The 27,199-nt window shown below is 41.5% G+C and overlaps 2 protein-coding genes and 2 long non-coding RNA genes across 4 annotated transcripts; 1 reads left to right on the forward strand and 3 right to left on the reverse strand.

Annotated features, from left to right (window-relative positions):
* The first annotated feature begins 9,771 nt into the window (after positions 1-9,771).
* LOC139391022 (HOP homeobox) lies at positions 9,772-13,006 on the forward strand. The gene is made up of 2 exons (XM_071138486.1): positions 9,772-10,196; positions 12,762-13,006. Exons 1-2 carry the CDS (start codon positions 10,047-10,049, stop codon positions 12,837-12,839), a joined length of 228 nt encoding a protein of 75 aa, XP_070994587.1. The 5' UTR covers positions 9,772-10,046; the 3' UTR covers positions 12,840-13,006.
* Positions 13,007-16,312: 3,306 nt separating this feature from the next.
* LOC139390565 (uncharacterized) lies at positions 16,313-17,412 on the reverse strand. The gene is made up of 3 exons (XR_011629525.1): positions 17,312-17,412; positions 16,676-16,817; positions 16,313-16,432 (listed from the first exon to the last, which is right to left on the reverse strand). It is a non-coding gene; the product is annotated as an uncharacterized lncRNA (long non-coding RNA).
* A 1,036-nt stretch (positions 17,413-18,448) lies between these two features.
* Positions 18,449-18,967, reverse strand: LOC139390801 (uncharacterized). Its single transcript, XR_011629550.1, has 3 exons — positions 18,935-18,967; positions 18,724-18,780; positions 18,449-18,571 (listed from the first exon to the last, which is right to left on the reverse strand). It is a non-coding gene; the product is annotated as an uncharacterized lncRNA (long non-coding RNA).
* A 548-nt stretch (positions 18,968-19,515) lies between these two features.
* Positions 19,516-25,514, reverse strand: LOC139391085 (ADP-ribosylation factor-like protein 9). Its single transcript, XM_071138596.1, has 4 exons — positions 24,963-25,514; positions 21,335-21,503; positions 20,960-21,135; positions 19,516-20,635 (listed from the first exon to the last, which is right to left on the reverse strand). The coding sequence occupies exons 1-4, from the start codon at positions 25,158-25,160 to the stop codon at positions 20,456-20,458; spliced, it is 723 nt and encodes a 240-aa protein (XP_070994697.1). The 5' UTR covers positions 25,161-25,514; the 3' UTR covers positions 19,516-20,455.
* Positions 25,515-27,199: the final 1,685 nt, after the last annotated feature.

Genomic DNA, 27,199 nt, shown 5'->3' on the forward strand with positions numbered 1-27,199 from the left:
TATTTTGCAGAGGGGTATACTAGAAAGCAGGATCAATGAGTTAGCCAGTTAACTTGTGGAAATATTCAGAAAATACTTTTCATTCTTTAGAAATATAAGCTTGAAATGGGCATGGTCTAATGACTCAGTAACCAAAAACACATCTAAGTTTATCTTTCTTAATGAACCAGAAAATCAAGTTATTTCTAGTTGTTTATCTGGCTATCTCATTAATCCTGTTTTGTAGAAAACCCTTCAAGTGTTGCAGAATTTGTCTGCTACATTAGAGGTCGCTTATCAATGTTTCATTCATGGTTTGTAGCGAATATTTACAGTTGTATCATGTGACAGAAACTGTAGCTTTGGGGGACACAACTATGGTGAAGTGATTGGCAGGGACTTTGCAATTCTTTTGGATAAATGAACTATCTTGGCTAAACACATCTACATTCCCTACTGATTTCTCTAAGATGCCTATCACAGGAAAATTAAAGGCATATTGCATTTTTTTTGTTCAGAGGACTACTGAGAAAAGCCACAACGGTTAAAATAAATGGAATGGACTGTTTCCTTGATGGAAAGGTTAGGAATAGTACATATTTGACACATTCAATGAACCACTTCGCTAATGACTATAAGGATTTGTATCTGCGCTGCATACTTTAAAAAGCACTTCTGTTACTAAGTTCCCTGCTTTATTTCACCAGCTATGTATAATGTCTCACTCTCAGTAGTATAAAATGATCTAGGAATCCTTCAGCTTTATTCATGAAAAGGAAACAGTATTAACATCCATCCTTTTGTGTTCTCAGAAATTAGACCAATGTTTTTGGAAGACATTCTTACATTTTACTCACCATATGTCTCCTAGTAAACGTCTCATTTTCAAAGTTAGTCAACCTAGTCTTGGAAAATACACTAACTCAAAAGGGTGGGGGCATACCTCAGATGTACTAAAGATAACATTGTAAATATACAAAGAAATGAACCGTCCTGCCTCCCTCGTGGACTCCTTGGTCCTTCCTGGTCCATTTACAAACATCTCTGGTTCCTACGGGGTACAGTTATTTTAGCAAGCCATAATAACAACGTTATACTGTTCCTTTATCACCATCCAACTGGAAATAATGTTTTTCTCCATTGCATCAAGTTTTTTTTCATTTACTTTTGAGACAAACCCCCAATGCCACAAATAATTTTACATAGAACATACAGTACTTGTTGCTTTTCACGCTTCAAAAAGTAATACGACCATTCAATTAGTGCACAAATGTTTCGTCACTGCAGGGTTCCAGGTATGGGCGCGCACACACAGTCCTTGAAAAAGCACATCAAGTCTAATGGTATTTCCTTTGCTTTTTAACTGAACCTACTCAGTGAGGTGTCACAGCACAATTCATGAGCCCCTCACTAACAAACAAACTACTGCTGTTGACCAGCTATATTTAAACACCATTTTGACTGGACGGCCCCCGGACACACCCACTTCAACACCCCCTTTCACTCACCACCACAGTACCTCAGATATTTTCATGGGACATGATGTCACAGTTTCCCTATTCAGCCTTGCATCATGACTACATTTTCCCATCTTGATATCCAGAAAAAGGAGTTTCTACAGTAACTTCATGTCCCTGTGGTGGCTATTACTGCAAACTTACACCTGATTTGAGACCACTGTTTAAATATATGCTTTTCTCCCTCCCTTCTTCCGCTTTGTCTCCTTAAAGCAAACTTTAAGTTGTTACACACACAGGCCCCTTATCTCATGTGGTAAGAACTATCTACTAGTGATACGCTGCTTGTGGTTTTGAGGTGTAATCTTGGCTTCAACTAAAGGTATTTTCTGTGCTTGTCTTGTAAGCTTACAAGGGAGTATTGTTTGACAGGATAAACTGCAGATAGTAGTGGTTGTCAAAATAGAGAAAAAAGTATTCTTTGTAGTCCAGTGAAAAACTGCAGTTGAACCCCAGATAATATCAAATCAAATGTATTTATAAAGCCCTTCTTGCATCAGCTGATATCTCAAAGTGCTGTACAGAAACCCAGCCGAAAACAGCAAACATTGCAGTTGTAGAAGCACGGTGGCTAAGAAAAAAAACCCTAGAAAGGCCAAAACCTAGGAAGAAACCTAGAGAGGAACCAGGCTATGAGGGGTGGCCAGTCTTCTTCTGGCTGTGCCGGGTAGATATCATAACAGAACATGACCAAGATGTTCATAAATGACCAGCATGGTCAAATGATAATAATCACAGTAGTTGTCGAGGTTGCAAAAAGGGAAAATTAGTTGGCCTGCGTCTTGTGACCGTAGCGTACGTATATAGGTATGTACGGCAGGACCAAATCGGAAAGATAGGTAGGAGCAAGCCCATGTAATGCTTTGTAGGTTAGCAATAAAACCTTAAAATCAGCCCTTGCCTTAACAGGAAGCCAGTGTAGGGAGGCTAGCACTGGAGTAATTTTTGGGTTCTAGTCAGGATTCTAGTAGCCGTATTTAGCACTAACTGAAGTTTATTTAGTGCTTTATCCGGGTAGCCGGAAAGTAGTAGTCTAACCTAGAAGTAACAAAAGCATGGATACATTTTTCTGCATCATTTATGGACAGAAAGTTTCAGATTTTTGCAATATTACGTAGATGGAAAAAAAAGCTGTCCTTGAAACAGTCTTGATATGTTCGGCAAAAGAGAGATCGGGGTCCAGAGTAACGCCGAGGTCCTTCACAGTTTAATTTGAGACGACTGTACAACCGTCAAGATTAATTGTCAGATTCAACAGAAGATTTCTTTGTTTCTTGGGACCTAGGACAAGCATCTCTGTTTTGTCCGAGTTTAAAAGTAGAAAGTAGCATCCACTTCCTTATGTCTGAAACACAGGCTTCTAGCGAGGGCAATTTTGGGGCTTCACCATGTTTTGTTGAAATGTACAGCTGTGTGTCATCCGCATAGCAGTGAAAGTTAACAATATGTTTTCGAATGACATCCCCAAGAGGTAAAATGTATAGTGGTCCTAAAAACAATAGTGGTCCTAAAACGGAACCTTGAGGAACACCGAAATGTACAGTTGATTTGTCAGAGGACAAACCATTCACAGACACAACCTGATATCTTTCCGACAGATAAAATCTAAACCAGGCCAGAACTTGTCCGTGTAGACCAATTTGGGTTTCCAATCTCTCCAAAATAATGTGGTGATCGATGGTATCAAAAGCAGCACTAAGGTCTAGGAGCACGAGGACAGATGCAGAGCCTTAGTATGACGCCATTAAAAGGTAATTTACCACCTTCACAAGTGCAGTCTCAGTGCTATGATGGGGTCTAAAACCAGACTGAAGCATTTTGTATACATTGTCTTCAGGAAGGCAGTGAGTTGCTGCTCAACAGCTTTTTCTAAATTTTTTGAGAGGAATGGAAGATTCGATATAGGCCGATTTTAGTTTTTAAAATCTTTTCTGGGTCAAGGTTTGGCTTTTTCAAGAGAGGCTTTATTACTGCCCCTTTTAGTGAGTTTGGTACACATCCGGTGGATAGAGAGACGTTTATTATGTTCAACATAGGAGGGCAAAGCATAGAAACAGCTCTTTCAGTAGGTTAGTTGGAATAGGGTCCAGTATGCAGCTTGAAGGTTTAGAGGCCATGATTATTTTCATCATTGTGTCAAAAGATATAGTACTAAAACACTTGAGTGTCTCTCTTGATCCTAGGTCCTGGCAGAGTTGTGCAGACTCAGGACAACTGAGCTTTGGGGGAATACGCAGATTTAAAGAGGAGTCCGTAATTTGCTTTCTAATGATCATGATCTTTTCCTCAAAGAAGTTCATGAATTTATTGCTGCTGAAGTGAAAGCCATCCTCTCTTGGGGAATGCTGCTTTTTAGTTAGCTTTGCGACGGTATCAAAAATAAATTTCGGATTGTTCTTATTTTCCTCAATTAAGTTGGAAAAATAGGATGATCGAGCAGCAGTGAGGGCTCTTCGATACGGCACTGTCTTTCCAAGCTAGTCGGAAGACTTCCAGTTTGGTGTGGCGCCATTTCCGCTCCAATTTTCTGGAAGCTTGCTTCAGAGCTCGGGTATTTTCTGTATACCAGGGAGCGAGTTTCTTATGACAAATGTATTTAGTTTGAGATAATACCCAGAAGTCTCCTTTTTATACCTCTTCTGTAGCTCAAAGCATCTAACCAAGAGCCTTGTTCATCTTCACATGGTAGCATATTGTGAAGTAATAGACTTGACGATATAGTAATAGCTTATTGTTCCATGGTAATGAACAGACCGCTTCCACATCTGCTGTTAGCAGTTGAAATACACAAACCAACTTCTTTACAACACTCAATGTTTGCATTACTGTGAACAAAAGGGAGCTCATGACGCTCTGTTATCGAGGTCATCATATGCAATTCATGCAAGCCTCATCACCTCTATTTGTGTATGGTTTAATGGGCCGAACAAACAACAGTGTTTGTACAGCTTTCCCGCAGCTTGACACAAACACCCCCCCCCCCCCCCCCCCCATCAACCTCTCCAACCGTCAGAGAGAGAGAGTCGGCTGGGAGTTTATTTTGATGAGCACTCCTTGAACAGGCCTGACTTCTAAACTTTAACCATATGCAGAACGACCTGTGAGAGACTCCCATAGTGCCGTTGGCAGGAGGCTCTCATAGAGACATGGGGGCCCACAGTATATCAATTTTGTTGCTTACTCAGTCAATACAATATTTCTCTCACGAAAGGCAGCTTGGGTAAGTCAAATAGAGTTGAGTGTTCAGAATAGATAGCCTACCAAGATTTATTGAATTTCAAGCCATGTCATTGGGATTAAACACTACATTATTTATTTGTTTTGGAAATGCAGCAAAGGAATAGCAGTGCCTCCATCCAGAGGCGTCATGCCTATAGGAGGCACAGGGGCACTTGCCCCCTCAATTTGTCCTTTAAAAAAACAAGTGTGTTTGTTTGTTCTTTGTAATACTACTAGCCACTTGGCAATTTTATGACGTTGGCTTTAGCTAGGCCAATTAGACTACCTATTTTGTTTAACTATTTTAGCTGGCATGCCTGCTGGCAAGGTTGGTAGAAAAGCAAGCAATAATTAAATTTACTGAATAAGAAGCATTCCTTTCCATCTTCATATCAAATGCTATTAGTCACATGCACCGACTCTGAGGCCATTACAGAAGCTCTTTAGACCTTACAGTGAAACGCTTACTTACGAGCCCCCAACCAACAATGCAGTTTAAAAAATCTGAACAAGAATAAGAGATTAAAGTAACAAGTAATTAAATAGCAGCAGTAAAACATATTTTACAACAGCTCTCTGCTTACATATTTTACCCAGATGTAAGCAGAGATTCAGAGAAGCAGTCTGGTGGGTACAGACCACTCGAGGTATGCTTAGATATGCAGAAAAATATACTTTTTTTAACCTACAATTAAACATAATGATTATGGCTCTAGATTGCAGGAGAAAACTTACTGATGTTTCAGGGGAAAATTGCAAAATTCTCCAACTAGCCCCCCTCACGTACTTTGTGCCCCCTCAGATTTTTGGGGTGCATGACGCCCTTGCCTCCATCTGTGTGACAGTAGCTATTGTTGTGCTTGGCCAGCAGAATAAGTAATAGTAAGACTCAACTCGGTCCCTACCCTGGGGCCTAGAGCAGTAGCCTATATTGGCCCCATCTTGACATCACAATGAATAAAGCTGCCCAATTGCGTAAGACATCCTGCCTTCGCACTGTTTAAAACAGAGCCACTCCACCCTTATACACATCTTCTTCATTGGCCAGCTTACTAAGACCACAGGAAGTTGCTTCTTGCCATTTGCACAAAGTCTGGCTTCCCAGCATGACGATTTATTGCAGCCTTCTTTAGTGCTTCCTCCATGAAGGAGCTGAGTGTGCCACCAGCGAGAGCAGACCAAACGGGCACGCTCCAATGCTTCTCGCTCTGTCCCCAGCCCAACACTCCTCCATAATTCAGCAGCCTCGTTTCCTCCGCCAGGTCCAGGCGAATTTGATTCCTCATTTCCAGATGTTTCATTTTCTGGAGGGGGAGGCACGAGGGAAGTGGTAGGGTAGAACCGGACTACGATACTGTCATGTAAGGCCCATGTGATACGCCCCGGCCTCCTTAAATAACTGACTTGTGCAGGAGCTCCTTCCAGAGTGACTCTGAGGCCATTACCGATGCTCTTTAATGGAAACAAGATGTTTGGCTCAGGGGGTTAAAGCCAGGGGGAGACGAGCTCTGTTTTCTCAATCTCCCGGAGACCTTAGAGATTTAGTAGTGGTATGGCCTACTACATGTCAGTGCATCTACAGATTTATTGTTGTTTTATTTTTGCATACTTGTACGAACATATTTCCTTTTCTGGAAATAGAGTTGGGTGTTTGTTTTAGACTTCCTTTATTATTATGTGGGTATCTTTCCTTATTCATCCTCCTGTTGTAGAAGGGTGGTCGTAAGGATGTGCGATAGGGACAGTGTGGATAGTGGAACATCCTGTTTTGCTTTTCTTGTTTTTGTCCAATTTATTTAGAGACAACAATACATCTCTAAACCAATCTAGTGTAAGTGTTGGTATGCAGTAAAAAAAAATATGTAGATGACTCAAGAGACCTTTCAACATTGGGCTGTCATAACAGTAGAATAGTGTCTGATGCAACAAATCTCTGTAGTGACTCGTGACAGTCCTACTATAACTATGTCATAGGACTGCTATGAGAGTAAATGATTGAATCATTCACTCATCAACAGTAAGTCTAACAGCTGGTAGTAGTTGTCATGGAATGTTGTGACACAAGCATTGTTTTTCTTACCACAACATTATTATCCGTATCATGTCAGAGTCAAACCGTACAGCGTGTTAGTTACCAAACATGGTAACATAGTTGTGTCGCGTGACATCACCCTCTCATTCACTAGTAAATACCCACATCTATACCAAGGGGTTATCCCGTCTCAGTCATGTCTATGTCCTCAGCGATGGGTGATTGTCTTAGGAATTTGCCACCCTAATTATGTTTCAAAACAACACCTTACCTCTGACCTGCATGTAGCAATAGTCTCGCTTTCAAGTCATAAAGACATGACTCTGGTCCCGGTAGAAGACGGTAATGTGTGATTATGAGTTACTCGACCTCTGTACGTCTACTAAGCACAATCACAGGATCAAGCTCATGTTATCCATTCCACTTAAATTTGCTTTAATTCATTTGATTGGATTATTTTGGTCTCAGTTAATCATTTTCGTTATGATATGTCATTTAATTTAGTGGAATGTAATTGAATTTGAGAAAATAGAGGGCATTGTTGTGTAAGTCAGGAGAGGATAGGCTGATTAGTCACACGCACACAACTCATTCTACTGGCAGGGAGGTCCTAACCCCTGATATATTTAGACAGGCCTCATATCCATTTTGAACTCAAAAGCAATTACCATATCTTTGCATATCTACAGTAGGCCTGCTGAAGTGGACAAACTGCTTGTGGGGCTGGGTACATTGGTGTTCCTGAATTCAACAAAGCTCAGTTCAATATTGTTGCCCATAAAAATGCATGGTGGTTATTTCTATTTGAATTGTTCAACATAATGTTTATGAACATAGTCCATTCATAATCGGTTCAAAATGTTTGCAACAGGTGCCAACCGATGTGTCGAATTCTGGATTGACCATGCGGGTACTACAAGTCTTATCAGTGATTGTGGCTTGTACAACCTGTCAAACAGGCTAGTGAGTAATACAAATCAAATGGAACTCTCTCTTTCACTACTTGAAACAAATATGGATCTTTGCCTTGTGAAATAATAGTCCTAAATTGAAAGGTCGATGTCATTATAACATTTATATCTGTCTGTACTAAGGCAAAGATTTTAGTTTGCCAATCAATATTGCTGCTCATGGGTTTTATCGGTATTAACTTTAAGGCATTTTAGTTACACTACATAATATGACATAACAGGTGCAGAGTACTGCCAACACTAAAGATATGGGCAACATAAATAATCTATTTAGCACCTACTGTATATACAGGCAAGGCTGGGCCTTATCAATGGGTTTGTGTCCCTCTTTTCCAGCTGTTCATTGAGAGTAACTTAAAACGATGAGCCAAATCTGAATCTAAAAATAGCATTTAAAAGGAACCTGCTTTTGAAACGGGTGAACATTTGTGTGGCAGTATTGACTGTTTTCCCCTGAGAAAATCAACAACCCCACAAGGTCATTTCTGTTGTCATTTCAATTATAGCCAAGTCACCACTACAAAGGGAAACTTAGGAAAGAATAAATAAGTGAAGCTTCCATTGTAATGATTGAATGGTTTGTTACATGGTCCTCCTGGTTTATGGTGTCCTGAGATAGTACACACATCGTTAACTTAGGCTATACAGTTCCTTTGGAAAGTATTCAGACACCTTGACTTTTTCCACATTTTGTTACGTTACAGCTTCATTCTAAAATGTATCAATGTACACACAGTACCCCCTAATGACAAAGCAAAAACAGGTTTATAGAAATGTCTGCTAACTTATTACAAAAAGAACTGAAATGTCACATTTACATAAGTATTCAGACCCTTTACTCAGGACTTTGTTGAAGCACTTTTGGCAGCAATTTCAGCATCAAGTCCTCTTATGTATGACGCTACAAGCTTGGCACACCTGTATTTGGGGAATTCCATTCTCCCATTCTTCTCTGCAGATCCTCTCAAGCTCTGTCAGGTTGGATGGGGAATGTCATTGCACAGCTATTTTCAGGTATTTCAAGTCCGGGCTCTGGCTGGGCCACTCAAGGACATTCAGAGACTTGGCCCGAAGCCACTCCTGGGTTGTGCTGTTGGAAGGTGAACCTTCGCCCCAGTCTGAGGTCCTGAGTGCTCTGGAGCAGATTTTCATCAAGGATTTCTCTGTACTTTGCTCTGTTCATCTTTCGCTCGATCCTGACTAGTCTCCCTGTCCCTGCCCTTGAAAAACATCCCCACCACATGATGCTGCCACCACCATACTTCACCGTAGAGATGCTGCCAGGTTTCCTCCAGATGTGACACTTGGCATTCAGGTCAAAGAGTTCAACCTTGGTTTCATCCGATCAGAGAATCTTGTTTTTCATGGTCTGAGAATCTTTAGGTGCCTTTTGGCAAACTCCAAGTGGGCTGTCATGTGCCTTCTACTGAGGAGTGGCTTCCATCTGGCCACTCACCCATAAAGGCCTGATTGGTGGAGTGCTGCAGAGACAGTTGTCCTTCTGAAAGGTTCTCTCATCCTTACAGAGGAACTCTAGAGCGCTGTTAAAGTGACCATCGGGTTCCTGGTCACCTCGCTGACCATGGCCCTTCTCCCCCGATTGCGAAGTGAGGCTGTGCGGCCAGCTCTAGGAAGGGTCTTGGTGGTTCCAAACTTCTTCCGTTTAAGATTGATGGAGGCCACTGTGTTCTTTTGTTGTTTATGTATTTTTTTGTCTCTTGGGCCCCCCACGGGCCTGGGCACAGGGGCAACAGCCCCGGTAAGCCCATGCATTAAGCAGGCCCTTTAGATAGGTTACAGGTGCAGCTGGGGCAGCAGCTCCAGTGCACAGCATCATGTATTCCTGACATCATCAAGCATATGTTGCATATAATGAGGAGAGACAAGGCTTATCAGCAATTGAGTTGAGAGAAATAAGCTAAAGGAAGCACTGTGGAAATATCTAAACTTCTGTATGTGTATTCATATATGAGTATGTCACTTTTAAACTTGTTCATACTCCGTGGGGTCAAACTTTCATTGAATTTCATATAGAAGGGGAGTGTTCTGTTAAACGCTCTGAGAGAGCCACTGTTGACAGTAGTAGAGCTTTCACACGGTCGACATTCAGTCAGTGTGACATGCGTTTTTGTTGTTAGTTTTTCAGGGGCTGTAATTGCTAAGCGATTGCTGTTGGTCGTTATCTCCAGCATTATTTCCTAGTTGCCACTGGTATTTACTGGCAAACGGACGTCATTTGGATTGGAGCTTATACCACGAACTGCTATAATTTTGAGCCTGTATCATAAAAACGACTTCTGTGGCTGAGAGCTCTTTTGGAGAGGTAACATGGCTTCAAATGGAATGGAAAGTATGCAGTTAGCGGAGGACCAGATTAAAATTCTGGAGGAGAATTTCAACAGAGTCAGCAAGCATCCCGACGAGTCGACGCTCATGTTGATCGCAGCTGAAAGCGGACTAACCGAGGAAGAGACAGCGGTGAGTGTTCAATTATGTTCTCGATGTTGTTTCAATAATGAAAATGTTACGCTCTATGGAGAGATTCGTTTTGTATGATGAAAACAATGTTGCGAGGAAATAAACTTTGCTGAGGATGGGGTGAATTGGCTAGAAACGGCCTAAAATCATCCACACGCATTTATTGTCAAAACTCAAATTAGGTTAATGTGTAATGTGTCTGTCTTTTCAATGTGTAATATAATGTCAACAATCAAATGAATGCCTTGTTTATCTTGAAAATGAACATAATTTAGAGAGTTACACATATTTGGGAACCTATAGGCTATTGGCTACAATGTTGTTGTACATATAACTTAGTATCGATACATATCTGCGCTGGCGCAGGCTACCCCAGTGTACTTTTTTGTCATTTTTTCCCACGCACCATTGAACAAATACTATGTAGAAATTTCCAAAGAGAGGCAATTGGTAGTTCATTGAATAGGCGTAATGGCGCGCAGATGAGTGGCCAGAAGAAAGATCGTTGTTTTGATGAGATATTATCTACCTCTATTAGGCTACCCAAATGTGTAGCCTAACTATATTTTGTGTTCAGTGGCAACGATGTCAAAAGAGAATAGCGTGATTCGGACAGTGCTGACAGCGCGCGCGTCCAGTGACGGCTCTTTGGTTCGCATGCCATGTCACTGTCCCCAAAATAACGCGAAGCTGACAGTTTTAAAGATATTATTTACTCATTCCAGAAATTCCAAACATTCTAATAATACATCTGAACACCTGTGGTCCTTACATAACAACGTTGCCAGTTGTCAGTTTTGGATACAGTCACAACATACATTTAATTGAGTCAACGTTTGTTGTTGGACATGACTCTTGACTATGCAATAACCAAGCCATTGAGTAACCATATAGTATGACATAAACATATGCACAGTTTCGGGGTAGGGCCTATCCTTTGCTTGAAGGCTGGGTCAGTGATACTCCAAGGTGTTGAGAACATGGTGAAGTTATGCAGACACCTCTATCTGATAGCATTCCACTTATGCAGAGGCTAGTTCTTCTAATTCCGTATTTAGGATGCTTGTTGTAATGCACTCTGTTGTTTGTTTCTCCGCTGACTATGCTAAAGGGACAATAATGTTGAGTTTCAGGGTTCACGATCAGTTTTAGGCTTCACATACATTCATTTGCTGTTGTTTTGGAGGAAGACGTGAGCTGGGATCATTTTTATACGCACGTTTCATAAACAGTGGTGTGTGTGACAGAGAAGAACGTAACCAACCCACTGCCTTGAGCAGATTTTGTCCTGCACATTATTTGCATGATCAAATGGAGGATCATCAACAACTACATGCACAGATCATCTCTCCTCTGCAAACCGGTTTGGCCTGCTCATTTCCATTGTATTTCCATTGAGTGCGCAAAGTTGGAAGAAGCCCAGCCAACTTGACTAGGCAAATGTGGTTCTGGGTGAGGTTGAGTACTTGGCCCTCTGACTTCATTGACAGCGGATGTTTTGAACCACCTACTGTTGTCTCATTCAGTTTGAACAAAGCACTGGATGTTTGATAGGTCTTACAGTACACCTAAGGGAAAGGGCACACCCTGTTACCACTCCCTCTCGTGCATAAAGAGCATTTGCAACATGTTTTACAACCTCTTTACAAGGTGTTTCATACAGTACCTCATTATTAGACCTTCTGTGCTTTCTAAAGCACACGGAGGCAATGGGGTCATGTGGAGTTTCTTGCAGTGATTTCTCTGTGTAATCCATCTGGGAGAACAAAAATGAAGCACAATTTAGCTATACAGTGTCAATTAATACTTCTAGCTATCTGTGAATAAACACCCATGACAGGTTTGATATAGGCTGTTCTGACCACTTTAGGGCATGGACATTTCAAATGAGAATCATATGTAGGTTTTCATTTGGATACCACTTATTCTCAACTGGTGTATTGCTAAAAAAACATTTTTTATATTGGCCCACAATAACAATTTTCACCATCCACGATTTTGCTTAATGATTTGACCATCCATGAAATTCTGTCATTGTTTGGAATTCCAAGTTGTCAAGAGAATCCACAGCAATGATGGCATCATTCAGATAGAGTGGGGAAATCACAGTTGAGAACGCATTTCACAGTCGATGACACAGCCAAACCCTGTTTCCAGACACAACTAATTGTCCACAACGTTGTCTGAGTGTAGTTGACTTCTCCCCCAATTGCCTAGCTGGAAAAATACTGCTACAGAAATTCCCTCCTAAAAATCTGAGTTTATTTGTTTCAGTTGAACATTTAGATGTAAGCAGCCCTGGGTGTTGCTTTAGGAACCTCATCGCCCTGCATAAGGAAAAACACCTAGGGGAAGAATGTAATTTCTCAGGAATATTCATGTCACAATGACTTAATTGAGTTTGTAACCCGCCATTACCTCACCCAGGTCAGTTCAGGTTTTAAACAAATTGACCAATAATAAATGGTATTTGGAACTAATACCCGGTTGAACAATAGTAACAATGCCGTGGTGTGCCGTCATCTGTCTCTGACACCCCCCTTGGGCTCTTTTTGTTTGTTTCAGAAATGGTTTAGGCTACGCAACGCACAGTGGAGACAGGCCGAGGGCCTTCCAGCTCAACTGGGATCAGTGAAAGACTGAGATTGGAATGGCGTAGGAAACCTCCCCCTCATCCCGTTGCTCCTCCGACCCACCCACCACGCCCTTACTGACCAATCCCCCCTTCCTTGAATCACTCTCTCTCTTTTGTATCTAAGCTATTTTCATTTACTGAATGTAAAGTGAGTCATTGCTTTTTTGCCAATATAACCGCCATGTTTACATATAATAATAAATAAACATATATTATATTATACATTATGGTAGCCTGCTTTCATACTTCATGTCATCTGTATAAGGGGGCTGCTGAATGCAATGAGGAAGTAGGGTACAATGACGGGAAGAGTTGGCGGGGGGGGGGGACTTGGTTGTGAGGATTTGTTTTGTGTGTCTCTCAGCAGGGAGCGGGATAACATTAGGCTTTCATGGGACTATAAAAGATGTGAGGCAGCACTCATTTTACGACAGATTCTACAGAATCGGCTAGCCATGTAACAGGCAAGATGGCAAATTAGGAGGGAAAGGCTTTAGACAAGTCAGCTGAGGTTAAGAGCAAACAACCACCAGCAGGTGATGCCACCTACTTGTCGGTTCAGTTGTCCCAGTTTCTAAATATCTGTCTAGGGGAAATAACGTGAAGTAAAGAGAGAAGGGAGTGATATCCTGCCAACAAACGTAGGGTAATGATGGACTGATTGTGGGAACCGCCTACAACAAAAATATATACTAACTCAGGTACTTCTGGTCCTAATAAAACTCTCCTCTCTGTTTTACAGTGTGTTATAAGAGATAGCTGTGTGGCCTGGCTGCACATACTGCACACACACAGTGGTATATACTGTTCTCCCTGTCCCGGTCTGTTTTGTTTCCCCTGTTCAGCTGACTGTGTAAAAAAGAGTCACACCCAAAGAGGGAAAAACAAGTGTGTTTGTTGAGAGTTGAGCAGCTAACTCACCAATTGCTGAACATTCATCAAGCTCCAGCTGAACGCATATTGTCCCTTCTTGCACGGCACTCTTAAATCATTGCATGCCATCTTATGACTTGTGTTGCAGCTGCAAAACAACTACAATAAGTAAACAAACCAATAAAGAAATGGATATTTGAAGATCAGAGAAAAAAAAAGTATACCCCACCTTTATGGATATGTGCTGATAGCTGGCAAAGTATGTCAGGAAGATAATGCCATACCGCTTGTTATGTCATTTCCGAACCACAATTCAGTGGAATGAAAGGCCGTTAGTGCTCTATAAGAGGCCAATGTGGTGTGTATGGAATTTGAATGGGCCCTGCATTGTCTGTTGCTAAGAGGACTTAGCAGGCTTGTGTGGAATCTGTCACCCCAAGACTGGTGAGCGTCAGAGCCTGGTCCAGCTGGCCCCAGGAACTGACTCCAGAAGTGTCCAAACTGCACTCTGTCCAAGCCGCACTTTCCAGGACTCAAGAAGCTGCTAGACTAAGAGGATTCACATGTGCTTCGATGTATGAGCGACAACAGTTCTCACAAGGATGACATTTTCTTGTCGATTTTCACTTTATTTAAAGTTCAACCAAAAGGGGCAAGTGAGGATGTCTTGGTTTGTTGTTATCCCTGCATTAGGAGGAAGTGCACGTGTGTGGGGGTTGAAGATGTAGGCCGACCACATATTTGAGATTTTATTTGATCAAAGGGTATTTGAGTGCAGCCTTGAATAGTCAAGGATAATATGAGAAGATCTATCAAGGCCGATAAGACACAAAATGGACCATGACATTTGTTTGCATACTTAACTATTGAGGCAGTGAAGAGTTGATAGGAAATAGATGTGTGCAGACAGCTCTTCATAGGGTTCAAGTGGCTAAATGTGAAAGTAGCTAGTTTCACCCAGCTGTTAAAAATGTGATCTTCATTCAGGTGTTTAAAGAGGGGATATATTTACACACACAGTTTATTACCTATTACTACATCCATAATGAACTGTCTATAAACTAATTACGGACCGTTTAGAAGCCCTTTATAAAAAGTGTAGTTTAATATAACGTTGCAGTTCTCTGCCAAAACCAGATCAGTCTCACTAATACTCTGCAAGCGTCAACATCTCATGTAACTGGCGGGATCCAGACAGTGAGACAGCCACCCCACTCAGAGCCTATCAGTGTCAGCTGGAGCTTGATGAACGTGTCAGAGCTGGCTGCCACACACAGACAGATAACCAACAGCATAGATCAGAGCTCCTCTGTAGGAACAGGTGCCCCATGGGAAGTGAGTCAACCAGTGGGAGGCACCAACGGTCATGACACTCCTCCTTCCTCCTCGGCCTCCTCCACCTTCCACTCTATCCCTCTTTATCCTGCAGTCCAAGGTCACGATCATTGCTGGCTTATCCAAGATTAGGTCCCAGTTGGACACTTGGATCTGATTTGAAGTCCAGCCTCCGAGGTCTGTTCGCCTCTCCGCTCGGGCCCTACACTCACGGCGGCTCCACCAAACCTCCCGCACCGCTCTAAATCCACATAGCCCCATTGAAAGCTATTGTGTCCACTTTTAGGTAATGCTCACATGTGCCTGTAGTGTAACCGGGATTACCGGTGTATTTCAAACAGAGGTCACGGTGCCTTTTGCAAATTAAACAGTGGTCATATAGACTGGGAGGCTGACATTTAAAGCTCCTGGGGCGAGAATATGGTTTTTGAATCAATCTATGAGGTTTCACTATCTCAAGGAAAACACGCGAGGAATCTTTACAACAGGTGGTTTTGATATAAACAGAGAACCCAGAATGATTGAAATGTCGAAACACATGTGGATCCTTTTATCATACCGTTGCTCTCATTTCAAAAGATGAAAACACATTCTTCTGCAAAGAGAGCCTACTGGAGCAAAGCAACAGTTTGGTTTGGCTGTTTGCTAAAGACAAATGTAATGTATTGCTTCGATGTCGTCAAAAAGAGCTCCAAGCAACACATCTCAATGCACATAATTGCAAAACCAGTGGGGGACAAAAGCGCCCGGTTTTCCCAACTCGGCTCTGGCGCCAAACAGATTTTTAAAAAGCACAAGACGTTGTTTTATTAGAGACCCCTTGAGTACTCTGTACCCATTTATTTTGCTTTTCTCAGTGGCCATTTTCCTAGTACATTGTGCACCGACATGGACCTTGATGGAGAAGCAAGCTCATAAAGGTGGCAGGTCTCTCAGAGGGATGTAGTCCTTATTAAGTCCCTTAGGAGCTGATAGAGTTTGCAGTCGTGAAGTTGCTGTGGCCTGACGGGCTCTCCTTGACACCTGTTGAGAATGCATGTTTCAGTGAGTTCTCTCCAAGGATCTAAAAAACTTATTTGAAAGCATACTCTTTCTCACGTCGCATCTTTCTTCAAATTATAGAAAGAAAAAAAAAACGTGCACATCACAACAACATTGAGACAATGTTACACATTGGTGCAGAGCATTATTCTAAGGTCTATGAATTTAACTGTTTTCCAGCGTGTTGTGTGGGTGACAGTAAAGGCGATGAGCTCACTGGCCAAATGGAGTCCTCTGGATGTCCTCGCTCAAAGAACATTTGACAATCCCTCAACTTCGGCAGTGAGAGCTGGTCCAGCCTGGGAGTGGTCTGGGCTGTTTTGGCAGCATAGGAAATGTATGTCTCCACTTTCTTCAAAGAAGAAAAATAAGTAAAGATGAATCACTGACTTATGTATGGTTTCCCAATCAAACATGCAATTGTGAAAACGACCTCAAGCCTTGAAGGCAACCCCCCCCCCCTCCAGTTCTGAATAAGTTATCCAAATGTTATCCAAAAGGTACAGCAACTGTAAACCTTTGATATACACCTTTGGCAACACTTTCAATTACACTGAACTGAATTAATAACTTACCTTTCTTTCTAGGCACTTACCTCCCTGTTGCTTTTGAAGTTGAGGTGGTTCGCTTTGGGATTGGCTAGCTGTAGTAGCCGTGGAGTGGTCTCAGCAGTTCTCACTCTGGGGTCTATGTGCCAGATGGGGCAGCTGTACTCACAACACGACGTGTGAGGAGGACTGTGGAACCACAGAGATTCTAATATTTCTATATGCAAGATCACCATAAAACAAACACCCCAACATAGCCCTCTGCCCTGAACTAAAACCTCTCATCTTTTCAGACCATTCCCAGGGGAGTGTGCTCCACAGAGGCATGAATACAAAGAGGCATATTGTTTTTTATATTCGCTCCAGTGTGCAGGCCTGAGAGTCCTTTCTAGAAGGCTTGAGGCCAAATGTGCGCTGCTGCGCTTTAAGATTTATAAAAAGACTTCCGTGGCCGTTTCTGAATGTCCCAGGGGCCTGACCTTTGGACAATAACCCCTATTATCTCATCATCGTCTCCTCTTTCTCCCAGAGCCACAACTCGCAACTGAAATAACACATGTCAAAATATCGGCTTCTTAGGCCAAGGAGGATCTGGGCCAAGTGGCATGCTTGCGTGTACTCTAGTATTTAACAATGTGGACTGGGCACATTTTGTTATAGTCACGTTTTCCTGGGGATTTTACCCCATTTCTTGGGAGCTTCGGGACCTGGTCTTGGGTGTTGACAGGCGGACAACGAGCTCGTACTGGGCTGTCTTGGAGGAAGAACGTAATGTCTTCCTGGAGGAGATCACCTCATCGTCTTTCCTGCAGGAAAATACAAGCAATGCCAGAGGGTAAGAAACTTAACCTCCTGTCTCAATGGACAATTGAAAGGATTAAATGCATCACTAATGATGCAACGTTTTAGAGGGGTGAATAGACAGATCGGACTGTGTTGAACCTGAACAATTTCATTTCACATTTATGCGAGATATAGATCATGACACATTGTGTGGGTGACATACCACCTCTGTTGCCTGCAGGCAGCTAAATTCACTTTTCCGTAATCTCATTAGACTTAATTGTTTAGTCATAAACTGAACATTTGAAGAATGCCAAATATCTGTCTCCTATTTCTAGTAGGTTGGTGAGGTTATGTGGTCAAACTACAACCACTTGGAACACTTGGGCATTGTTTCTCTGTCAAAACCACACAAAAAACGAACTGCAGCACATTAAAACATAAATTCAATGAGCACAGAAACAATGAGGGCAGCTTGCCTGTGGCCAAACTGACCATTCATTCTCACTTACTGGCAAATGCTGCCTTCTTCAATTCAACAAATAGCTTACAAGGCAGGGCTTCCTGAGAATAATTTTGATTGAATGATTTGTCTAATGTTGCTTGCACGTTTAGCTTGGCAGCTGAATGATAACCTACTTTCTTTTTTTTGTATTATCTAATACAGGTCTGTCTAAATCTGACGAACAGACATTTCTCGATTTCGAATTGACATCTCTGTAGCAGTCACCTCCAATGAGGATGCAGGAAATTGGCAAGTAGCCTTAACATCTCTTTTCACTCTGGAGGACCATTTCCTGCGCTTGAGCTCAGAGCCAAATCTACTGTATATTACGCAAGCTTATGAAGCAGACCAATATAAGACTTAGCAAACATATTCTCTGTTTTGTGGTGACACTGCACAATAAAATGGTAATGTATCGACTATACCTACTTACAGTGCTTTTTTAGTCAAACTGTTGGCTCATACTTTTTTGAGTCATCAATAATGTTCAGCCTGGGTGTAATTAGTTTACATACATTACCTCAGGTGGTCCTCCCATGCTGCGAAGTCTCTTTTATGCTTAGCTAGGTATTGGATTCTCTCTGTTGGAACTGCACCCAGCGCTGAGTAAGACAGAGGCCATATTGACTCCTGATTGCCCCAGGTAAGCTTTGGACTAGATCAATGAGGAAATCAAATAAACATCTCCACTATGAATGCTAACGTATAAACAAAAAAAGTACTTGCTTTAATGTATTTTTTTTCCAATGATAGACTTGTCATAGAAACTATTTGCAAATACCAATACTCAAAAAGTAGCCTACTTACCAAGGTGTTGTGACCCACACTGTTTTGTTTTCTTTGTGTTGTGCAAGTTCCAGAATCCTACAAGAATGTTTCATTTCATTATTCCCTGTTTAAAATGTATCTTGACAATACAAAGACAACCAACAACTGGACAGTAGTTGTAGTACCTTCCTTTTTTTTCGCACATCAGTTTGATCTGAAAGCAAGGAATTCATAAAGAAAAGATGTGCACCTGTTTGATGGACATGATCTGGATTCAAGTCCTACAAAAGAGAGGATTGTTCAGAGAATAATACACAATTGGGTTTAGCCCCTTATGATAAAAATGGAAATTCTTTTTTTTTTTTTTTAAATACCAACATTTAAGGATAACATTAAAATGGTTTTCAACATAAGCATTCGGACAACATGGTCCCCACCATACGTACCTTTTTCTCCAGATACCATATCTGCCTGATGGGAAGTCTTTATAAATGTACCCAGTTGAATTCACCTGCTGGGTCACAATGGTCTGTGTTGTTGCTATGGCATTGGGAGTCCCTAGCAACTTATCACATGACAGGACTGGACTACTTGAGTGTGGCGGGTTGAAACCGGAGTGTACAAGCCCCTTTTGGGAGTGCGTCTATCTTCTTTCTTAAGAGTTCCGATACAGGATTTCAAATGAAAAGTGATATCGGAGGTCAACAATGACATAAATATTTATGGTTAGCTGTATTTTTAACTCCAAAAATAAACATATAGATATTTATATTTGAGGAGTGAGAACTAAATGTCAGCATACGCCTATAGACAACAATTTGACCCACGCATGTATTTATAACCAGGTTTTTATTTACATCACCAGGTGCGACAAAACAGAAAAAGAGTGGGAAAAAAATAAGGTATTTTATGCTTAAATGACAGAAACAGTTTGGAGGTCTGTTATAGTCATGCCATACAAATAATTGTTCCATTGGTTTTTGAAATTCTGTAGTGCACTTCATACCGGCTTATTACTCAAGATTATACCGGTAGTTTTACAAGTGATGAATATGAAAATGAGTAGCACATTTTGTGCTCACATGTAGATTTATTCCTTAGTGCATGTAAATGCTTCAACCTACTCCAAGGCAAAACATTGTTAGCCAAATGCCCAGACACAAGTGAAAAATGATACTTTGGAATTGTTCAGTTTGCTTTGTTTAATTAAATATCACATCGGTTTTAAGAAAATATAACTATGTAGCAAGGTCCCTTTAAGACAATATAGTCAATACATCACGTTCCTAAGCAATATAAACTAAAATAATCCTATGTACAACAAAAGAGTCTTCAACATACTACCTAACAGCCATTTGTCTAAAATGAACCTGCATTATGCTCTGCAAGTTGTACATAACTCTACGAGAATAATATTTGATAACAACAAAGCATTATCAATTCAATCCCTATAGGTAAGGATGTCGAGACCATCCTTGAATTATTGTGTCTGAAAGTGAAAAACTACAGAGGCAAGTAAATGATAACACTCTGTGCTATTGTTCATTTGTGCTAATACAATTGCCAGTGAATGAGTTTGACCATAAGAACCTTGTCAGCTTATGGCTTCTTTGGATGTGAATGAGGCCTTTCACTATCATGCAGTCTGTCAGTAGAGATTGTAGCTAGTGTTATCAAAACAAATGAAGGCAAGCCAGGACGGGGTGAAACTAAACTAACCTATCACCTCTCAGCAAGTGGGACATTCATAGCTGATGACTAGATGATGAGTCTATCTACCATCCTGCACCATTTGAATGATCAGGTCCCGTGCGTCCTGCACAGCAGAATTCACCTCTGTGTCCCCCTTCCTTACATGGGTGCCGATGAGGAAGAGCTTGCGCTGGTCCCCCACCTCCTCCAGGGACAGGGCTTCATGGAGTGTTGTGATACTGCAGGCCCCCTGGTTATCCTGGAGATAAGGGGAATAACGGGAACAAACCCAAGGTGAAGACACTGGAGCAGGTGCAGTATCTCACAAGGATGAAAAAGAGGCGACGAAGAAAGGAAACGCCACAAGACTATTGAAATGCAACTCTTGGCTCGTTCTCACGTCTGTCCTGGGTTCCTCACGTCCTTCCTCATCTCATTCTTAAAATTCTTGAAAAAGATCCAAGGTTACTCCTCTCTGACACTCCCCTTCAACACGTTTTGAGAAGGAGGCGAGGAGAGAAGACGTGAGGAATCAAGGAAAGACAATTGAGATGCAAGCCCTGAATCAGTATGTCAGTCTCACCTGCTTGTTGGCTAGTACCACTAAGGGAAGGTAGAGGTCGGTTTCGAGCAGCTCGTGGAGATGCTTCTTAGCCAAAGGGAACTGGGCGGCGTTGGAAGAGTCCACCACAAATACGAGCACCATAGCCTTGCACATGTACCTCTTCCAATAGGGCTGCAGATTCTCTGTGCCACCAACTGCAAAAGATGGCATGTTTTTAGTTAATTTCTTCACCATAAGGTATCAGAGCAGTAAGTCATTTTTTTAACATTTATTAAACACAAGAAAATACTATGAATGCATATCGAGTGATGAACTCATGTTGGTCCTTCATATCATGGTCATCCAGATAATCAGTAACTGTACTCAATATTTTCATGTGCAAGTTGCATTTACTTTCTAGGAACTCAATCTGCAGGTCCTCTCTATTGATGGAGACGGCATTGAACCCCTGTGTTGGGGTCACATCCTGCTCCAGACTCCCCGAGGCAAAGCAGTGAAGCAAGCTGGTCTTCCCTGCCCCTTCGAGGCCAAGCACCAAGACTTGCTTTCCCGTGGCCTTTGTCTAAGATGGCACATCATAATAAAAGCACATCCAGATACACAAGTTAACACAACCTGGATAATAATATATTTAAACATTGCATATTAATACTTTTCTGTAAGTGCTGATCCGGAATCATGTGTTATGTGAACATTTATAAAGCTTGGGCCATGGTACTGGTCATTGCAAATAGTGAACCATCAATTTAAGCCCACAATTAAATTGTATTGCTTCATCTTTACTTCAGCCTTAGTGACTGAAGGGGGCGTAACTGAACTGTCACATTACACGTATGTGGTCAGTTCGAGCTAACCAATGCCTGAGTAAGAATAGACTAGTGCATGATAAAACAGTACACCAGATGTGTGATAATTATGTTTCCTTTACTGGGTGTTACAGGTTAGCTTATACAAAACGCCATTAATTATCCCGCTGGCTGAAACAGCACAGGAGAGTTGAGCATGGTTCAGTGTGTATGTGTTGCTCTCGTTCAGCGAGTTGTAAAGGCAAGCAGAGCAGAAACGGGATACTCTTTAGTTGACCGATGTGGCTGGCAAGGTAACTGCGGTTGAACTTTTAAGAATCTCGAGTGTTTTTTTGCAGTGCTGAGCTAGTATTGTAACTGACATGTAACGTTTCATCCCCTATCAACTGACGTGAATGAATTAGCTACGTTAGCTATTAGCTAGGACAGCCAGGTCAGCTCTAACCTCTGTCAGATAGATAGTAATAATAGCCACCTCATATAGCTAACAGCAGTTGTTTGTATAGACATGTTTTGTAGCCTTTGTTTGGTCCCGTTTCAACAGGAGTAAATGAACTTGGCTATCTTTCGCCAGTTGATTTACAGTTAGAGAGAGCTGGCCAAAAGTTGGCTAAAGTTAGCTATTATTTTTGCCTCAATCACACTAGACCTGAATCAAATGATGGAACCATCAGCCAAACGATTGAATATTTATATTCTGGCATTTTTTCAGTGCAATGTACGTTTTTATTAGTCAGTATGGCAATGTAATGTTATTTATCTGTCAGTTCCTGAGCTAATTCCCTACTTTTCACACTGACACAGTAATAAACCGCTATAAGGTTAAAGGATTCACTGTCATGGTGCACAGTAGAGGTCTGCGCAGGACCGATTTCTTCATTCCGCTCCCGCACCCATCCGCAGCTTTTCATACCGGAATCCGCATCAGCTGTTGGCTTTCTATCTGACTACCACCCGCTACCCCAAGAACTGGTCCCAAACCCAACTGCAGTCCCGCAATGTTATTTTATGGCTGGCATGTGAGGCAGCTCACATGCCAGCCATGGTCCCATTAATTTTGCGCCCTATAGGGAATATCAAATGCAAAAATTACTTAAGAAATTGTTTAAATTCCTAGAGATTCTTATATTAGACTATCTGTATTACTGGGCTATATCGGCCAAAATGCTAGATGTAGTTTGAAGAGAGCAGAGTACGAAAGACTTCCACATTCTCTTGAGTTATTTTCATAGTTCCCTTTTAGGAGTGGGAAGATTTTCAGACTGAGAAATATGGGTGATCAATATTTAGGCCTATTTCGAGGCAACATAGTAAGCTATTTAGGAAGTACATTTCCTTGGAAAGATAACTGCCCGTGCTTCTCCGCCCATGTATAGGATATAGCCTACTCTATTTAATTGAGACCACACCTGATCTCACAGGTATGTCTACTGAACTGGATGCAGCAAGAATGATGACAGCGACACGTACTACATTTTTCATAGGCTTATAGGATATAGCCTAGCTTTTAGGAGGACACTTTGCAGGCAGAGACAAATAAATGGTTAATAAATCATTATTGAAAATGAAAAGGTGCAACGCTCGCTCACCATTGTAGCCTAACTAATGTGCGAGTTGTGCCTTTTCTTTTTCAATGATGATTCCATTTTTTGATTGCACGTCGACTCACATTGGTTGAGCACCCTCATTTACTCCATTATCAAGCCTATTTATTTACAGACAATTTAGCAAACTACAGTCTAATCATATTTAAGTTAATTTCATATTTAAATTAACTGCCACGTAATTCCCCACCCATGTTTGCAGCCTACTCTATTTCAATGAGACCACACATACTAAGCGTCCTTGAACTCTCATTATCAACTAGGAGAGGTAGGCCACTTAAGAATGGCAGGACCTTGAAGCAGCGAATTCTGTGTGTGTGAATAATGCGAAAAATGTGGTTTTAATACAATAGGTAGGCTAACGCATACAAAGCAGAAAGAGGACCGTTTCCAAATAATCAGTGGATACAAAAATGCTTTCATCCAAAAGTCATCCGTCTGACCGCCCACAGAATGAAAAATGCAGACCGTGCCGCAATGATCTGTCGGGGCCCGCAGGTCCCGTGGGATGGCAGACCTTGAGTGCAGTCAGTACACAACACTGCTCACCATGTCTTAGTAGGATCGGATGGTGACAGGGGTCCCAGCAGGGTCACACAGTCAGGGAAGAACAGTCTACAGAGCTCAGGTGAATTTCACAGTATATTAACAATATCAGTGAATGATACAAAGTTCCATCTTATATTGATGGGCATAGCTACAGAACAGCAGTTTAAGCTTAAAGCTACAGTCTAGGATCTGGGAATAATGGTAATTTCCATTATTCTATTATTGGATAATATACTGTATAAATGTACACTAAGGTAATTCTTTGTCATGCTTCATCTTTTATTGATTTATTTTTACCTTTATTTAACTAGGCAAGTCAGTTAAGAGCATGGATCAGATGGTGACAGGGGTCTCAGCAGGGTCAGGCAGCCAGGGAAGACCAGTTTGTGATGGAGCGGAGGTGAATTTTAAACCAATAGTCTAACAACCAATACAGACTTTTGATTGTTTATTAAGACATCCTCAATATCAAATTTCAGCCAGACCGACCAGCCAGCCCAAGCAGCCTGCACACCCGACCCACACCAGTCTAACGCAACTCTCTCCCAACACAATTTTCTTTCCCAGTTCCCACCATTCATTTTATTTCAATTCCCAAGGAAAATGTTTGGAAATAAAATATAAAATATTGACCTAGTTCAGTCTTATTAATCACTTAAACATATTTAATAATGACCTCTAACCTAGCTTGATAACTGTGGGCATTTTTTATAACTTTTTGTTCAAATAGAGAAGGCATATTCGATTATGTAAAAATGCAGGAAATTAGCTTTAGATGCCCCAAAAAATTCCACCAGGTTATGCCTCCCCCCACTTCTAAAACCAAAGTGGCGCCCTTGTATATAGATATATTGCCTATCTATGGACCCTATTTATTATAAACTGCACAGGACATTTGCCTCTAGTTTACAAGTCTCAAGTTTGAAAAGTCTAACTTGTTTAATATCTTCACAAGTACTTTTCTGTGGCGGTGAGGTAATTTCCAATAGCAACCACAAACACCCGTCACGTAGGCGTGCCTCAAAATATACATTTTGTAAGCATAAGACGAACAAAAAGTACCTCTGTTACGATTGTTGGTGTTTGCTGTGCGGGTTCTGGTGCTTTTTGTGCAGTTTTTTTCCTAGTCTCCTTTTCTATTTTCTCTGGTTCTTGCTTTGGCTTTTCCCCCGAAGACGCATAAGTCCAGATGACATACGCAACTCCTCCGGTTACTGCAAGAGCAAGACCCACGACCGCAGCTTCTCTGACAACAGGCATGTTCGAAACAATGTTAGGAAATCTCGGAGAACTGTTTCACATGTCTTTATAAATCGTGATAATCGTTACCTATCGATAAGTTTGCATCCCCCCAGTTACAACAAGTAGATTAAGCTCTCAATGCGATAGGGGATATCCGGGGGCTTAGAGCACACAGGAAGTAACGTTAAGGCGCATACAGAAAATAATGTTTGCAGGAGCTAGAATATATGAATATATAGAGATACAATATAATACATTTTCTAAATAAAAAAACATCAAACGCAAGACATGAACGTTCTACAATGCAGCCAGTCACTACTATATTACACTCGAACTTTAATCTTCTCGAGAGTTGTTTCGGCTCATCAGTTTGATTGACATGTATGTAGAGACTTGATACAAGTACCTTCAAGGGGGTGTATGGCTGCGTTTACACAGGCAGCCCAATTCTGATATTTGTTCCATCTTTTTACATAAGATCTTCTTCAGAGCTGATCTGAATGGTCCAATTAGTGAAACAATAACCGAATTGAGCTGCCTGTCTAAACTCAGTAGTAGCATCACAATTTCAAAGGTAGGACTGAAAAATAGCATATGGAAAATCAGCAACATGAATGATGCAGCTAAATTATTCTTTCTTGTTTGCATTTCCATAGTAAGTCCACCAGGCAGCGCTTGATATCAAAGAGGGCACACTGCGTTCAATGCCGATGAACAATGCTGATGAGATGCTCAATGACCAAAAAACGGTAAAAACTAATGACAAATATACACTAGACTGACAGGGAGGGTTGTGTTGAAGCCACCCTGCTTCCATCTTAGCACTCAATAAACAAGCTTTAGAAATGCATTTATTAATCTCTACATTTGTTTTTGACATGTTTATTTTAGTACAGACACCTTTAATGCATATTACATTGTGAGCTAAACATCAAAATATTTTTTAAATCCTTTATGGCAATTTTTTTTAAAGTACTAATGTTACTGTCCCCACTACAACAGTACATGTATTTTTGTCCTTGAAACATTGAATTGAAATACTGTAGAATTCCATTGATTCCTTTGACGGACTTCTTCTTCTGAGAGTCCAATATGTCTGACCGGTGGCTTCAAAGCCTCTCATTGGCCAATAAATACAATAGAAATCCAGGATTTACAGTGCAATCAGAAAGTATTGAGACCCCTGGACCCTTTCCACATTTTGTTACGTTACAGCCTTATTCTAAAATTAATTAAATCGTTTTTTTCCATTATGAATCTACACACAATACCCCTTAATGACATAGCAAAAACAGGTTTAGACATTTTTGCAAAAAACTGAAATATCACATTTACATAAGTATTCAGACCCTTTACTCAGTACTTTGTTGAAGCACCTTTGCAAGTGATTACAGCCGAGTCTACTTGGGTATGATGCTACAAGCTTGGCACACCTGTATTTGGAGAGTTTCTCCTGTTCTTCTCTGCAGATCCTCTCAAGCCCTGTCAGGTTGGATGTGGAGTGTCGCTGCACAGCCATTTTCAGGTCTCTCCAGAGATGTTCAATCACGTTCAAGTCCGGGCTCTGGCTGGGCCACTCAAGGACATTCAGAGACTTGGCCGGAAGCCACTCCTGCGTTGTCCTGTTGGAAGGTGAACCATCGCCCTAGTCTGCTGTCCTGAACAGGTTTTCATCAAGGATTTCTCTGTACTTTGCGCCGTTCATCTTTCGCTCGATCCTGAATAGTCTCCCAGTCCCTGCCACTGAAAAACATCCCCACAGCATGATGCAGCCACCACCATTCTTCACCGTAGAGATACTACAAGGTTTCCTCCAGACGTGACACTTGGCATTCAGGTCAAAGAGTTCAATCTTGGTTTCATCCGATCAGAGAATCTTGTTTTTCATGGTCTGAGAGTCCTTTAGGTGCCTTTTGACAAACTCCAAGCGGGCTGTCATATGCCTTTTTTACTAAGGAGTGGCTTCCGTCTGGCTATTCTACCATAAAGGCCGGATTGGTGGAGTGCTGCAGAGATGGTTGTCTTTCTGGAAGGTTCTCCTCTGGAGCTCTGTCAGA

This window comes from Oncorhynchus clarkii, chromosome 31, assembly GCF_045791955.1.
Source record: "Oncorhynchus clarkii lewisi isolate Uvic-CL-2024 chromosome 31, UVic_Ocla_1.0, whole genome shotgun sequence".
NCBI lineage: Eukaryota > Metazoa > Chordata > Actinopteri > Salmoniformes > Salmonidae > Oncorhynchus > Oncorhynchus clarkii.

Bases quoted from the DNA above. Each gene is read 5' to 3' on its own strand.
- LOC139391022 (XM_071138486.1), top strand. From the start codon at position 10,047: ATGGCTTCAAATGGAATGGAAAGTATGCAGTTAGCGGAGGACCAGATT. The intron at 10,197-12,761 runs GTGAGTGTTCAA...TGTTTGTTTCAG, and splicing joins TAACCGAGGAAGAGACAGCG to AAATGGTTTAGGCTACGCAA.
- LOC139391085 (XM_071138596.1), bottom strand. From the start codon at position 25,160: ATGCCTGTTGTCAGAGAAGCTGCGGTCGTGGGTCTTGCTCTTGCAGTA. The intron at 21,504-24,962 runs GTACTTTTTGTT...GTGCCATCTTAG, and splicing joins CACCAACAATCGTAACAGAG to ACAAAGGCCACGGGAAAGCA. The intron at 21,136-21,334 runs GTAAATGCAACT...CATCTTTTGCAG, and splicing joins GCAGATTGAGTTCCTAGAAA to TTGGTGGCACAGAGAATCTG.